We start from the raw sequence: 13946 nt of genomic DNA on the forward strand, positions 1-13946 counted from the left end.
GAGAGGCCTCTGTGTGGGGCTGGGGGTGGAGATGGTGTGCTGGGACACCGTGTGGGAGCAGAAACACCTGCAGGGAGAACAAAGAGGGTCAAGGAAGGCTTCGTAATGGAGGTAACGCTTACTTAGAAGGAACGTTAAAGAAAGTCCCGGTTCCCAAGCAGAGAGAAAGGAGAAGGGCATCCAGGCAGTGGGAGACCATGTGTAAAACTGAGGGGCTGAGATGGCGCCTAAATAGGACCCAGGCGGCACTGAGCAAGCCTGGACCACAGGTGGGATCTGCGGGGGTGAGAAAGCAAAGCGGGTGGCGCTTAACTGGCATGCTCTCTCGATTCTAACAGGAAGAGCTAAGCAGGGGAGCTTGCTTCCTCTTTTTGCCTTGGATCCCAGGACGCTCCCAGTCACATTTCATACTAATTCACCACCACTGCCTCGGCCCTTCCTACTCACCTACTTGCCGCCTGCAGGTTTCCTCAATCCTCACTTCAAAAGTTTCCGTTGGCTTAATCTGGTCGCACATGGCCTGTGTTGTATATTAACTCAATTCCTTGTTGTTAAGAGGTGGCAGGTAAATAAACAATGAAGTTTCACTCAGGAAAGAAGGGTTAAAAGTGCAAAGTCTGGCCTGCATCTAGGGGCCATGGGAAATCTCCTTTTGAACACACCCTTATACCCCTAAATTCCCCAAGAACACAAAACTAGGTGCTCTTCTCCCCTCCCCAGAGGAGCAGGAACAACCCCTTGGCTCACCCCTAGATCCAGCTCCTAGGGTGAAACCTCCTGAGTGAGGGGACGAAGAAACTGTGTTGCTTTGGCACCTTCAGCCTTCCTACCCTTCAGTTTTCCTACCCTGCGGTGGGTGGAGACCTTTGTTTAGCTACAGTCTAAGGAGGGAAGTGTTGAGGTCAGTTTCAGAATTTAACAATCAGGATCAGTCATAAACTCCTGAGTCTAGCTAAATCCAGCTCTCTAATCCTCCTTACTCCACTGTTTCTGGCAGACCCAGAATCTAGAAGTTTTAGCAAAAAGCAGGAACAAGAGAAGACCCCAACCCTGAGACAAGCACTAGAGAATAGTGGTTAAAAGCATGGTTTGAGGGTCATGTGGACCTGGATTTGAATCCCAACTCTGACACTCACTAGCTGTCCCTGGGCAAACTATTTTCATCTTTGAGCCTCATTTTCCCTGTCTGTAAAATGGGAGAATAATGGCGCCTGTCTCTCAATATTGTAAAGAGGCCAAGAAACTGTATCTCTACAGAGTACACACAGAGTGTGACATGCACTTAATAATCTGTGGGGCTAATATCAGTATTAATGGTGGCTCATGGAGCACAGGAGAGGGTGTGTGAACCCCAGGTTTCCTCACAAGCAGTGACATGGCCCTGGAGAATGCCCCTGCTCCCTGTGATTCAGTCTCCTCTAGGGTCTGCTGACTGCACAGCTCTCTGCCCTTAGGGGCTAGCATATCACCAGGAGTCTTGATAATTACAATGCCTTCAGCCATTAACGAGGATAAAGAGACCATTGGAAGACTTTTGCCTAACCCTAGTAAATATGATTCCAACTGAAAAAAAATCCTGACGTGCCCCAAACCCAGTCTGACAACCACCCCCTACCACCACCAGCTCCCACCATCTCCATCTGCTACGGTCAGACTGTCTCCTCCCCTGTATGTCCCGTCTTCAAGCCTTTTCCACACTGGAGTCTCCCGTACCTTCAATGGTCTCCATTCACATCTGTTCTGCCCTTCCCCCCAGCAAAATAAATGTCCCTTCTCTTCCAGGAGTTGCTGGGGAAGTCCCCGGTTGACAGCTAGGGCAGCGTTTTTCCAGGCGCGAGGAACAAACTCCACCTGCACTGAATCACACATGAGGCTCCACTAAGATGCAAGTGCCTTCCCGTGACCCAGTGAGGCAGAATCTCCACCGGGGGTGGGGTGGGGGGGCAGGAGTCTCTAGTTCTAACAAGCTCCCCAGGTGATTCAGATCCACACAAAGCACAAAAATCAGTGATTTTTCTTGAGTCCTTTGCCAATTGCGGAAGTCCAGCTAGGACTAGATCTGGAAAATTCACGAAATAATTCAGCTGAAAGAAACTACACTCCTCATGTGTGCCCAGTTAGGACCACCCAGGAGATCTGGATCCCCTTACCTTATACCAACAAGCTGTATTGCCTTAGGCAAATCACTTCCCCGTCTGGGCCTGTTTTCTCACCTGTAAAAGGAAGGCCAGGGCTTGTGGGGGGGGCGGGGGTGGTCCCTGGGGCCATCCTGTTCTAACAGGCTTGGAAATCCACTTAGGTTAGGCTGCTTTGGAGGGCCGGCCTGGTGGAAAAGGAGAATGGGGACCTGTTGGGGATGAGCGCAGAGGTCCTGTTCCTGCCTAGGTAGACAGTTGTTGATGTGAGAGGGGCACAGAGATCTCAGGTCAGGTGGGGGTCAAGGTCAGTATCTAAGTGGCCTGGCCTCCGGGGACTGTGAGGAGCAACTCAAGCATCTGGGCCATGGCAGAATCAAGCCGAAGAGTCTGGCACTGATCCCTGGGGAGAAGAGGGAGCCCAGAGAGCGGGTCTGAATGTCAGGGCCCAGGCCCAGGTCACTGGCTCAGAACTAGGCCTCAGGCCCTTAGGAATATGAGAAAGCAAACAAGGAGCCTCCAGCATGGCAGGGAACTCAGCTCAGGGGGCTCCCTGGCAGGATGGCTCTATTGCACAGCGGGGGGGTGGTGGGGGTGGGGGGTGTGTCTTACAGAAGACAATGTACGAGATGCCCCCTGGAGTTGTGCCACGTGGAGGGACTGGGACCAGGTACCAGGGGCACCCCAGCCACCCTGGATCCTGAACTTAGGGCAGCAGGACGAGCTCCGGGCCCACCGGATGCCTTGGCCCACAAGGACACAGCCGGCACTGGTAGGGAAGGATGTTTCCCCACCCCTCCTGGTTGGGAACTGGAGGCCTGAGCTCAGCCTTGGATGGCCACAATAGGTGGGGGGGCAGGGAGGGGGTGGGCAGCAACAGGCTGGATGGGAACTTTCTTCAGATCTACAGATCTGCACCCACTAATTACAGGCAGCCCCACTCACTTTGCCCTCTGGGGCCAGACTGCCCTGCCCCTCCCCGGTGACTCAGGAGCACTGCTAACAGGAGGGGAGGGCCCTGAGAAGATTCCAGGCCATTCAAAGGACTTGCTAACCGGTCCCAAGAGATTAGCATTGTTTTGCTAGAAGAAACGGTTGAGAAAGAACTTAAGAACCTCTGAAAATTGGAGGGTTGTTCTGAATCCCCAAACAGCAAAGATTCAGGGCTGCACAGCATAGCAGTTGCTTTCACCAGCAATGACCTTAACCCAGAAACAATCAGGGAGGTGATTAATACCATCACACACCCTTGCACCCAAGGAAACGGGACTTCAGAAGTCACAAGGCTAAAAGGACCCAAGCGAGGGGCTGACCTCCTCACAGGGACGGCACCTCCAGAAACGGCCTGACTCCAGTGCAGGACAAAAGAGTTCGGCCACTAGACAACCTGAGGGCAGTGAGAAGGGCCACAGGGTTAGAAGAAGCCAAGAGATTTTTCTATCCAACCCTTTTGGCCTGGGAAACAGCAGCTCCCCATATTCCTAGACTCAGCCCTTTTGCAGCTTCACCCCTGAGAAGCTCTGATTCCCCGCCAGAGTCCCAAGTGGAACCTCTTGTCTTGTTTTTTCAACTCTTCATAAACATTCTAGATTTAGATGGACTGAATCCCAACCTCCACACTCAGTGAGCATCCTTTGGCCAAACACTTAGGGATCCCAGTGTAACAGATGACGACTCACTCACAAGCTTTCAAGTTCTCTTTATTAAAAATCTTTTTTTGTTTTTCCTTTTGTAAAAACAAACGCTTGAGGTCAATTATACAGATCAGGAAAAGTGACGATTAATAGGACACACTCAACAAATTCCAACACTTTACAAGTTCAAACTTAAATCAACTAATGGTTTTTTTTTTCTCACAAGCTCAATAATCAAACTCTGGTCCAGTTCAAGTATAATCTAACAGATCACAGCCTCAGACTGTCAAGAGAAACCTTGATACTAACGGCTGCTGCTCACACCAACACCAAGTTTACCGAATTCTTCGGGAATACGCTGTGAATATACTTTATTTCAGGTGTTTACAATAAAAAGTACACAGGCCTTTTGTTCTATTAATGCAGGGTATGAGTAAATGTGCTGCGCAAGGTAGCAGCTGCTGTTGAACAACTTTTCCAGGGAGACATTTTGAAATGGTTAACAAACACTGAAGAAAAGCTTTAAAAAAAAAAATCAATATTTTCCTGGTTGCTTTTAATACTGCATTGTGTATGACACACGTAGGAATAAAAAGTGCAAATTATAGAGTGGGTGAAACTATGCCAATGGAATTGTATAAAAATAAATAAAAATAAATATATATATACACACAAATATAGGACCTTGGATGACTTTTTAAATTAAAGGTTCTTATTAAACGCAAAGAGCTTCTTCTCTCTCCTTCCCAGGGCCGGTCTCCAGCTTTAAAATAAAGGGAAGTTCGGTCTATCAGCAAGAGAGCCATTACATTACTAGGGAATATGGCTGTTTGAACAGCCATCCAGGTTTCCATGGAAACACTGCTTGGTAGGGGGGTGGTGAGCTGATGGGGTCAGCTTCCACTATGCTGGGAGAAAAGGCTGCCAGCTTCTCTAAAAATGCAGTTTTAGGCTTTAGGCTTTTCCCAGCGAGGTTCAGAGAGTTGGCCCTGACTTCCCACCAGTGGGAAGAAAGACACACAGAGTTTCTGAGAAATGGAGGAGGCCGGTTTCTAGAACACCAGGTAAAAATCAGAGAAGGCAGCCAGGGGAACAGGTCTAGGCTGAGTCACTGTTTTCAAACTCTACTCTTTGAGACACTCACCTTTCTGAGGCCCACAGCTGCCTGATGCCAAGCTCAGGTTTCCCACTGCATGCCGCCTCCCTCTACACCTGTTCAAGCTGGTCTGTTTGAAGCTTGCCTGAACTCTTCTCTCTCACAGGTCCCCAGCAGTTCTCTCCTTGCCGATGCCACCTGCCCCCAGGTTTACACGTGATCCTTGTATCTTTTATTTTCCCTTCCTTTCTGAGGCTTAATTTTCTCACTGATCAGATGTCAGTGTGGAACTCAAATAATCCATCTCTCTACCTTCTGCTTTTAGGGCAGAGGACAGAAAACAGAATATGCAGTATAGTCTTATCTACCATAAAAAGAAAAAAAAAAGCAAAACATTAAAATAAAACAAGCAATCTCGTCCTAGCCTACCTACCTGTGGTCAGGAATAGAACTAACAGGAACCATCCTCTAGGAGCTGAGCCAGGGCAGCCGCCTCCGGGCAAGTGTCTCACTTGAGGAAGCAGCCCCAGGCTCCCTTCTGACCTTCTCAAGGGCTTCTCCAGGGCTCAGCTGAGCCTCATTTTCCCCAGCACCTTTTCCCAAACCCTCCCAGTGAACCTCAGCCTAGACCCCCTCAGCCTGTCCTGTCCAGGAACCTGAAGGCACTGACCTTCAGTACCCACAGCCCGATGGGAAGGAGCTCTGCGCTTCGTAACATTTAATATCAGTCTGCACATGGAGTAAACTCTGAGAGGCCTTTGGCCTTCTGCCCAATTGGAAAGGGCCCACCTACAAATACCTGGCAACCCTCAATGCTCCTCAGTCCTGCAGCCTTCCTTCTCCTTAGCTGCCCCCACCTCTAAGAGACCATTTAAAAACCATCCCACTGTGAGGCTGCTGGTACCCAGTGTGCAGGCACCAAAGGACGAGTCAAGGATGGATGCCTTTTCCTTGTTTTGGTGTCTCTCAAGCCAACCATGCACAGCTGGGAGGCCAGTCTTCAACAGGAGTCCTGACCTTCTAATGTTTTAGCTGGAAGGGGAAGATGCTTCTGTTTTCATTTTTATTTAAAGTGAATCTAGACCAGACTCAATATCCAGAGGAGAACAAACCCTAGCATCTCCTGAAATCAACAGGAGGGAAATGATCAGAGCTTCCAAAATAAAGAGCTCTTTTCCTTCTTAAATTTTAAGGCTTGAATCTGGTGGGCTTCTAGAACAATGGAGAGGACAAAAGAGTTATGAAAATCAGGGCTTTTCAAAAAGGTGGTTGAGCTGGAGGAGCTCCCAGTTTCTGCCTGCTGGTGGTCCAAGGCTCCCCCATCCAGGACCGTACGACCCAACTCAGATCCCCCACCCCCACACACACAGGATGCCAAGCAGAGACATGGTTCTCGAACCAGGAGTCTCCGTGAAATCTTTTTTTTTTTTTTGGAGGACTCAGCCTGGCTTGACCTATCCTATCCCACCAAGAATTGGAACACTGTGAAAATCCCTGAGAAGTTGGATTTTATGGGCACAGAAGGAGGGAGTGAGAGATGGAGAGGAAGATAGACAAGCAAATTGAAAAACTGTTCAAAGGAAACACGAGTCACTGGATACGCCGGGATGAAGGCACCGGGAGGTGCTCCAGGCCTTTCATGAGTCTCTGCAGACCGACTCAGGCACCGCCGTGGGCTCCCTGGTCTTCCTTCCTCTCTGGCAGGAAGGCCCCACTTCTCAGGCCCTCCTCTCCCTCTTCAAGCCTCGGTGTCAGAGCTTCTTCCTTTCAAAGTGCGGCACGATTCCGCTGTCCTGGGGCCGCGGGCTGCCCGCCCTCTCCGTCTCTTTCAGGCCCTCCTCGGCCAGCTGGGATAAGTACTTCTGTGGTGTAAAGAGGGACAGAGTCGGGAGGGAGAAAGACAGTGGTGAGCTGGGAGGAGAGGAAGGGGCTGTGTGCCTGGCCCCCCTCTCCTCTCATCTTGCCCCCCTGGGGTGGGACCCCTCTTCTCCCTCCCCAGATCCTTCCAGGGCCCCGGGACCCAGGCTCAGTGATGAGCTCCACCCTCTTTATGTTAGTTTACAAATGATTCCTGGAGAAATGCAGGGAAGTGCAGATCCTAACAACAAACACGTGCAGAGCCCTTATCCCAGACCCAGCGCCAACTGCTTTTCTTCTATAAACGCATTTAATTCTCACAACTCTACTCGTTGTCCAGAATGAGCCCCAGGATCCAGGCAGCACGTCCACATTTAAAAGGCAGAGGAAAGAGAGGGAAGCTGGAAGGGCAGGGAGGGGAGCAGCTCTGTCCCATACCTACTGTGAAAGACAAAACTGCAGCCCGACACCTGAGACTCCACAGACAGGCTGGCAGGGGGCTGCCTGCACCCCACCTCAGAGCACCCATGTTCCCACTGGCCCCCCAAGTCCAACTCGGTGAGCCTGTCAGGCTGCTCATGAGGTTCTGGATTCAATGCAGTGAGAGAACCAGAAGATGCCCTAGGCCCCAGTTGGATATCCTCTGATGGCTGGGGGAGCCCAGGGCAGTGCAAGGAGTGCTGGATTAAGAGTCAGCAGGGTTAAGTCCCCCACAACGGTCAAATGTGTGGGCTTTGCCATCACATGACCTGGGTTCAAAGGCTGGCTCTCAGCCGCAAGTTCCTCAATATCTTTGGCATCTGTTAAGTGTGAGTAATACGGTAACCACTGCACAAGGTTGCTGTGACATCCCAGAGAGGTACCATAAAGCATCAAACACAGAGCCTGGCATGGAATAAATACCTAGCAATGTCATAGGCGTGAACCATCAATTACTCAATTGCTACCCTATTCCTGGACATTCAGGCTGTTTCCAAAAATGTTGGCAATAAGTTATACATTTATTATAATAAACTAACTGCAATAAGTGTCCTTGTACATATTTACATATTGGTGAATTTATTTCTGTAGGTTAGATTTCTGTAAGTGGGATGGCAGGATCCTGGGCTATATATTGGGTGGGCCAAAAAGTCAGTGCCGCCTTGATCATAACTGGCACTGGCTGTCTGATTCTGTGAAAGTCACTCATCTTCTCCTAGCCTCAGACCCTAAATTGTTAAATGGAAGGATGATATCTTCCTCCTTCTTCCTCCAGGGGTGAATCTGAGGGTCAGACCCGATAATGTGGGAGAGGTGATGGAGTCGACCTGGTGTCTCTAGGAGAGACTGGTTGGCTTTGAGAGGTGGGTGAGACTGATGGAGAGAGGCAGACCGTGGATTCCAGGGGATCAGGTTGCTGATGGAGGACTAGGTTGCTCCTTCACCTCGTCTCAGGGAAGGCAAGTGGGTGGATGTATCAAGTATCGGACCTGGGGCTGAGCAAATGTCTAGTTTTCCCACCTAGCACCTTCTCCACCTGCTATTTTGATCACTTGCTGTGGCTTCTCTCAGAGCACGAGAGAACAGTGGGACTGCAGACAGAAAATGAAGATTCCTACCACCTTACCCCCAGGAGCAACCCCTGCCCCCGCCTCACAGCCTCCCGGGGTGCTAGATTTACAAGCTGCCTGACTGAGGTGTTAGCCAGCACTGGCCACTCCCGTCTGAATTCTTCCCTTTTCGCACATGTAACATGGAGTGGGGGTGGGATGGGTGCGTCTGTGTGGACAGAGACAGTCTGTCGAGGCCACTGGCAGAAACCCTATCTGGGACACCTGTGATTGAGGCTCCCAGCTCCCTGACAGGTGCACCCGGGAAAGCAGAACTGCAGTTGGCGGGCGTAAGGGACTGAGCCAGTGTCTGGACCTGACAGGCCTGGGACCACAGGAGCGGCTGTGGCCTGCTACAGGGAGGCGAGTGTGCCTGGGGGGTTGGCCCAGAGGCCCAAAACACAGTGAAGTCTGTTGCCCTGCAAAAACCACAGGGTTTAGAATTCAAGGACCTGGGAGTCTGCATTCTTCCAACCTTCCTGGGTGACCTTGAGCTGTGTGTCTCCTTGAGGGTTATGCAGTCCAGTCGAGAAGACAGGATGAGAAGGTTCTCATGTTGGGGTATCATAATCTGCTGGAAAGACTTTAAAATGCAGATTCTCAGGCCCCACGCTAGAGACAATGAATAAGCAAATATAGGGTAGGTCCAGGAAGCCACATTTTAAAAAGATTCCAGCTGAAGACCAAAGTTTGGGAAAATGAGGACTGGATGATCTTCAAGACCCTGTTCAGCTCTTCCATTCTAGAGCTTTCCTCTTGTTGTGGGTGGGTGGTGATGATGTCTTCAGGGTTAGACAGCTGCCGCCAGCTGGCTCTGTGTAGCCCAAGCTGAACCCTTGGCCTGGCCAAGTCACTGCCTACACCCTGGAGAGGCCAGGACCTGGGCCCCGGGCCCTGTGACTTTCTCGGTCATACAACAGCTGCTTTCCGGAGGGAAATCAAGAGGCTTAAATGACCTGAGTTTGGGCACAGCTAGTAACAGTTCCTTGCAGATGGTGACCCAGGCTATGACATGAGTCTCAGTTCATAGACCAGCTTAGTCGAGTGAAAGCAGCAAAGTGACTAAGAATCAGGCAATCTGGTTCCAGCCCTGGTAACTCACCATCTTGATGGCCTTGGACAAATCCAAGGGTTGGACTAATCCAAGGTTTAGATAAATCCTTGGTTTCTCTGCGCCTCAGTTTCCTCAATTATAAAATAAGAGAGTTGGCCTGTATCTGAGTTTTCTTAACTAGGGGTACACATTCAAATCATTTGGAGAATTTTCTCAAATTACATATTCCTGGGTCTCTCCCAAATTCTGCTGAACCCTTGGCCTATGTAGTATAAATACTTCTGAAACACTGCGTACAGGACTTTGGTTCACATCCCTGGCTAAGAACCACCAGAGCAGCCACTCTTTAACAATTAAACTGAACAGTACTATCTGCTCTGGAATTAAAGTGTCTGCCTGCAGTGCGGGAGACCTGCGTTCAATCCCTGGGTTGGGAAGATCCCCTGGAGAAGGAAATGGAAACCCACTCCAATATTCTTGCCTGGAGAATCCCATGGACAGAGGAGCCTGATAGGCTATAGTCCACGGGGTCGCAAAGAGTCGGACATGACTGAGAGATTTCACTCACTCACTACCACAAGGGTCTTCCAGAGCCAAGGCCTTACGCCTCAAAAAAGTAGTCTAAATTCCTTGCAGTTAGAACAGAAGGTACTTTGATACACTTACCCCAAGCATCTATCTACTATGATTTCTATTATATTACTAATCCCCAGCTTATACCAGAAGTCATATGAAAATCACATTCTAATATGCTATATATTATTTAGGTATTTTTATAGGATATGTTGCTATATCTCATTGATTTTAAGAAGTGTTTTTTCCCTGTGTATGAACAGTCCTGAAATTGAGATGTATTTTCCAGTTGATGGAGTCTCACTGTTTAATCCGTAACATTTTTTTTCTTCTTGGTATCAAAAAATAGCGTTGTATCTTACAACTGATGGCACCTTAGATTGGATGAAATATGGTATATAGAATATTTTGTATATGTCACAGTTAATATACAAAGAATCTACTACTCTAGAATGGAAGGTCCATGAGGGCAGGGGTTATTATCTGCTTTTTTTGTTGTTGTATGTTGTACCCCCAGTGTCTGGTCCCAGATGCTATGTCTTTGATACAGCTGCAGTATGAACAGACATTTCAATAGAACATAACACTGACTTTTATTCTAGCCAAACATGGATACTAGCACAGGAGAAGAGAAAAACACAAGAAATATCTGTATCTGAAATATCCAGGTCTTGTGAAAAGGGATCAGCTCCAACCATGGGCTAGGTGAACACTAACAAGTCATTCAGTCTAGAGGGAGAGGCCGTTGCCAAAAATATCCAACCCAAATAGAATGTTTTGTATTAAAGTGGAGACAGATGCTCTGAGAGCATAAGGAAGGCAGCCACCATGTGGAGAAGTCTGGTGGAATCAGGATGCAGACCACAGAATGAATTTTCCATGTGATGGAAGGAGATATAACCTCACAGAAACCTAGCCCAGGGACTGCCCCTCCTGGGCACTAGGCAAGGAAGACCAACAGTTACCTGTAAGTTCCGGTAATGGACGGCGCTGCGACAGTGGCTCATCTTCGCCATCTCTTCACTCGTGTAGAACAGCCCACACAGCTTGCAATAAAAGCCGGTCCTGGGCACCACGAACTCCACCCCTGCAGAAGGATGGGGGATGGACAGGTAGGCAGTTTAGGAAGGTGGAGGGAGGCCCCTGGGGTCCAGACAGCAGTCAGGGTGAAATAGGAGCAACGCGATCCAGCCCTGGCTTGCTATTGGCTTGGGCTGGTTACCCAACTTCTCCAAGCCTCATTGTCCTCATTTATAAAACTGGCACGAAGAAAACAGCATCAGCTTCATTCACAGGCAGTGTGATGAAGTGTGATGGAGTGCTGGGAAATCACATGCTTTGCCTTCCAGAAGTAGGCTCAGGCTCTACTAACATCAGTCTGCTTCCTGGGGAAGGAGGAGTAAGGAGGTTTCTTACATTTCCCTGGGTGGATTTCCTTTCTCCACACTGTACGTCTCTCTGCAGCTGCTGTGGCCAAGACTGGAAGCACACTCATTTTTGTTTGCTTATTTTACAATTATGTTCACTAAAAAGAATTTTTTAAAGATAAAAGTGAGGAAAAATCACTCGGAGTCATTCCAATTAAAATATTTTCTTCCACACTATCTATATATAGAGCCCTTTGTGGGGTGGAAGAGGACATTTTTAATGACACCCTAAGTGTAATTCTGTTTCCTCCCTTTTTCATGTGATGATCTATCATAAACATTTTTCCGTCTTTCTCCAGTCTTAAATCTTAGCCATTCGTTAGTAGCATTTTATTTATGATGCGTTAAATAGAAGTTCCAGGATTTGGGGAGCTCTTTTGATTCCGAGGAAAGGAAACAGTGACCCAACAGCCAGAGAAATGACTGCGTCACAGCCCAGAGGATTCATCTTTGAAGGGGGACGGTGGCTGCTCCAGCCTACACCATGCTGTTTTGGGGTCACAGTTCTCCTCTTGAGGACACAGCAGAGTGGAAAGAACCCAGGTCTGAGAAGGGGCTAAGACCAGAGGCTAAGAATCTGTGTAGCCTGGGGAGAGCTGGCTGAATCCCTCCTGGGCCTTCTGATTGAGGCACTAGCTAAAAAGCAGGGCTGAGGACTGCGGAGATCAGGACACACAAACGCACCACTCCCCACTCCCGACCCCGGGCGCTTTCAGGCTAAGGCCGCTCCCTGTGTGCTGACCCCTCAGCTGTGCTTTGCTGCTGCCCATATGGTGAGTTCTGCTGCGGATGGAGGGATGGTCAGAGAGCTGGCCCCCTGGGTGTCAGGGAAAGTGGGGCTGGGAGCCACACACGAGGCCAGGGCAGCCTCTTACAGAAAGGGGGACAGGCCAGGTCTCCGCCAAGGCCCTGCGTGCGACCACAAGCCCAGGCCTTCCTCCACTTTCCTTCTCTTGCCTCTAGAGACAGAGCTAAATGTACAGGAGACCCTGTCATAGAGGAGCAGTTTAGACTTCTAATTACAACCTTCCCCCCAACACTCACCCCGCCCCTCTTCCAGCCTCATTTCACAAAAGCCACTTATCAGCCTGGAAGCACAGGCCTGGAGGAAGGAGGGAGCCTGGGAGGCCTGCCTGCGCTCTGCCTTAATGGATGGCGCGCGCGCGCGCGCGTGTGTGTGTGTGTGTGTGTGGTGTGGTGTGTGTGTGTGTGGTGTGAGTGTGGTGTGTGTGGTGTGAGTGTGGTGTGTGTGGTGTGTGTGTGTGTGTGTGTGTGTGTGTGTGTGGTGTGTGTGTGTGTGTGTGTGTGTGTGTGTGTGTGTGTGTGTGTGTGTGTGTGTGTGTGTGTGTGTGTGTGTGTGTGTGTGTGTGGTGGTGGGGGGGAGTGGACTGGCTGGCCGGTTCTAACTGCCACGTAGCAAGCCTGCCTGCCGTGCCCTCAGCAATCTCCAATGAGGTCCTTGGGTGAGGGGCCCAGTTGCCTTGGGGGAGGCCGAGTGTCCTCCCAACCTCACTGCAAAGGATGTGAACGTGCTGGCTTTGTGGGTGGCCGTCCCGCCCCTCCACCTCCCCCAGGCCCTGGCTCCTGGCTGCTGCTGGCAAACAGAGCATTAAGCAAGGCGTGCCTTCCTCCTCTGTGCCTGCAAAATACTTCTCCCTTTTGCTGCTGCTCCACAGGGAGCAGAGGACCCCACTGGACAAAAGAGCAACCAGAAAAGGGGAAGCACCCCCACCCCCCACCCCGAGGCCACGGGAGCAGACACAGGCAGGGGATCAGAGCCTCTCCCTGAGTCCAGACCTTGTAGGGGCGACCAACTGGGTAAAACCAAGAAAGAAGCCTTAGGTTTTCTGTGCAGATCCCACGAGGCCTCCAGAATCCGTCACGTTTCCCAAGAGGTCTTCAAATCCCTGTCCTGGGTGCCCCCCAAAGGGGTGCAGCTGCCTCAGAAGCCACCACAGAACGTGAAGCAGACCCGAGCTGGCAGCTGTGGCCCATTTCAGCCCCAGCAGTGGGCATGGCTACCATCTGTAGTGTTTGGGGTGAGATTTCACTTGAACAAAGGCTTCTACTGCCAAAAAACAAAAAAGTTGGAAGCCACAGTATACTGGAGAGAAAATGGAATTTGGAGTCAGACCTAGCTCTTTGACTCACACTGTGCGACCTCAGGTATGTGTGCTAACCTCTCTGAGATCAGTTTCCTTGTCTGTGAAACAGGAATAATAATACAGTAAATGGTATAATGGGGAAGCACATGTCATTTTGCCTAGGGCTCAACAAACATTAGTTCTTTATTAAACTGTTTATCAAAAAACAATAGCAGACATGTGTGAGGCTTTTCTCCACAGAAGCCTTCTGGCCCTCCAGCCTTTCACCAGAGCTGCCTGGAGAATCCAGGCTCCATGGCTGGGCAGCAGCTCTCTTCCGGGCCCCTGCAGACCTCCAGGGCTACTCAGGCAGTACCAGGTGGTCAGAGACAGTGTTGAGGAGGGAGAAGCTGGGGCAAGATCCCCAAATGCCTGGGAACTCACCCTTGAGTAACCAGGAGTTGCCCAGGCACTTAGAATGCCAACACCGCCTCAGG

The 13946-nt window shown here is 50.1% G+C and overlaps 1 protein-coding gene across 3 annotated transcripts in view; it reads right to left on the reverse strand.

Annotated features, from left to right (window-relative positions):
• Positions 1–3819: 3819 nt before the first annotated feature.
• The window catches only part of RBM20 (RNA binding motif protein 20), a 196748-nt gene continuing 186621 nt past the window's right edge, over positions 3820–13946 (reverse strand). For all 3 annotated transcript variants that reach the window (XM_070363308.1, XM_005894760.3, XM_070363310.1), the window contains 2 exons: positions 10904–11025; positions 3820–6727 (listed from right to left, as the gene is read on the reverse strand). In XM_070363308.1, the coding sequence (XP_070219409.1) occupies positions 6617–6727; positions 10904–11025 (233 nt within the window). In that variant the 3' untranslated portion in view covers positions 3820–6616. The remainder of the gene's footprint in view (positions 6728–10903; positions 11026–13946) is intronic.

Source organism: Bos mutus, chromosome 26 (genome assembly GCF_027580195.1).
Source record: "Bos mutus isolate GX-2022 chromosome 26, NWIPB_WYAK_1.1, whole genome shotgun sequence".
Lineage (NCBI taxonomy): Eukaryota > Metazoa > Chordata > Mammalia > Artiodactyla > Bovidae > Bos > Bos mutus.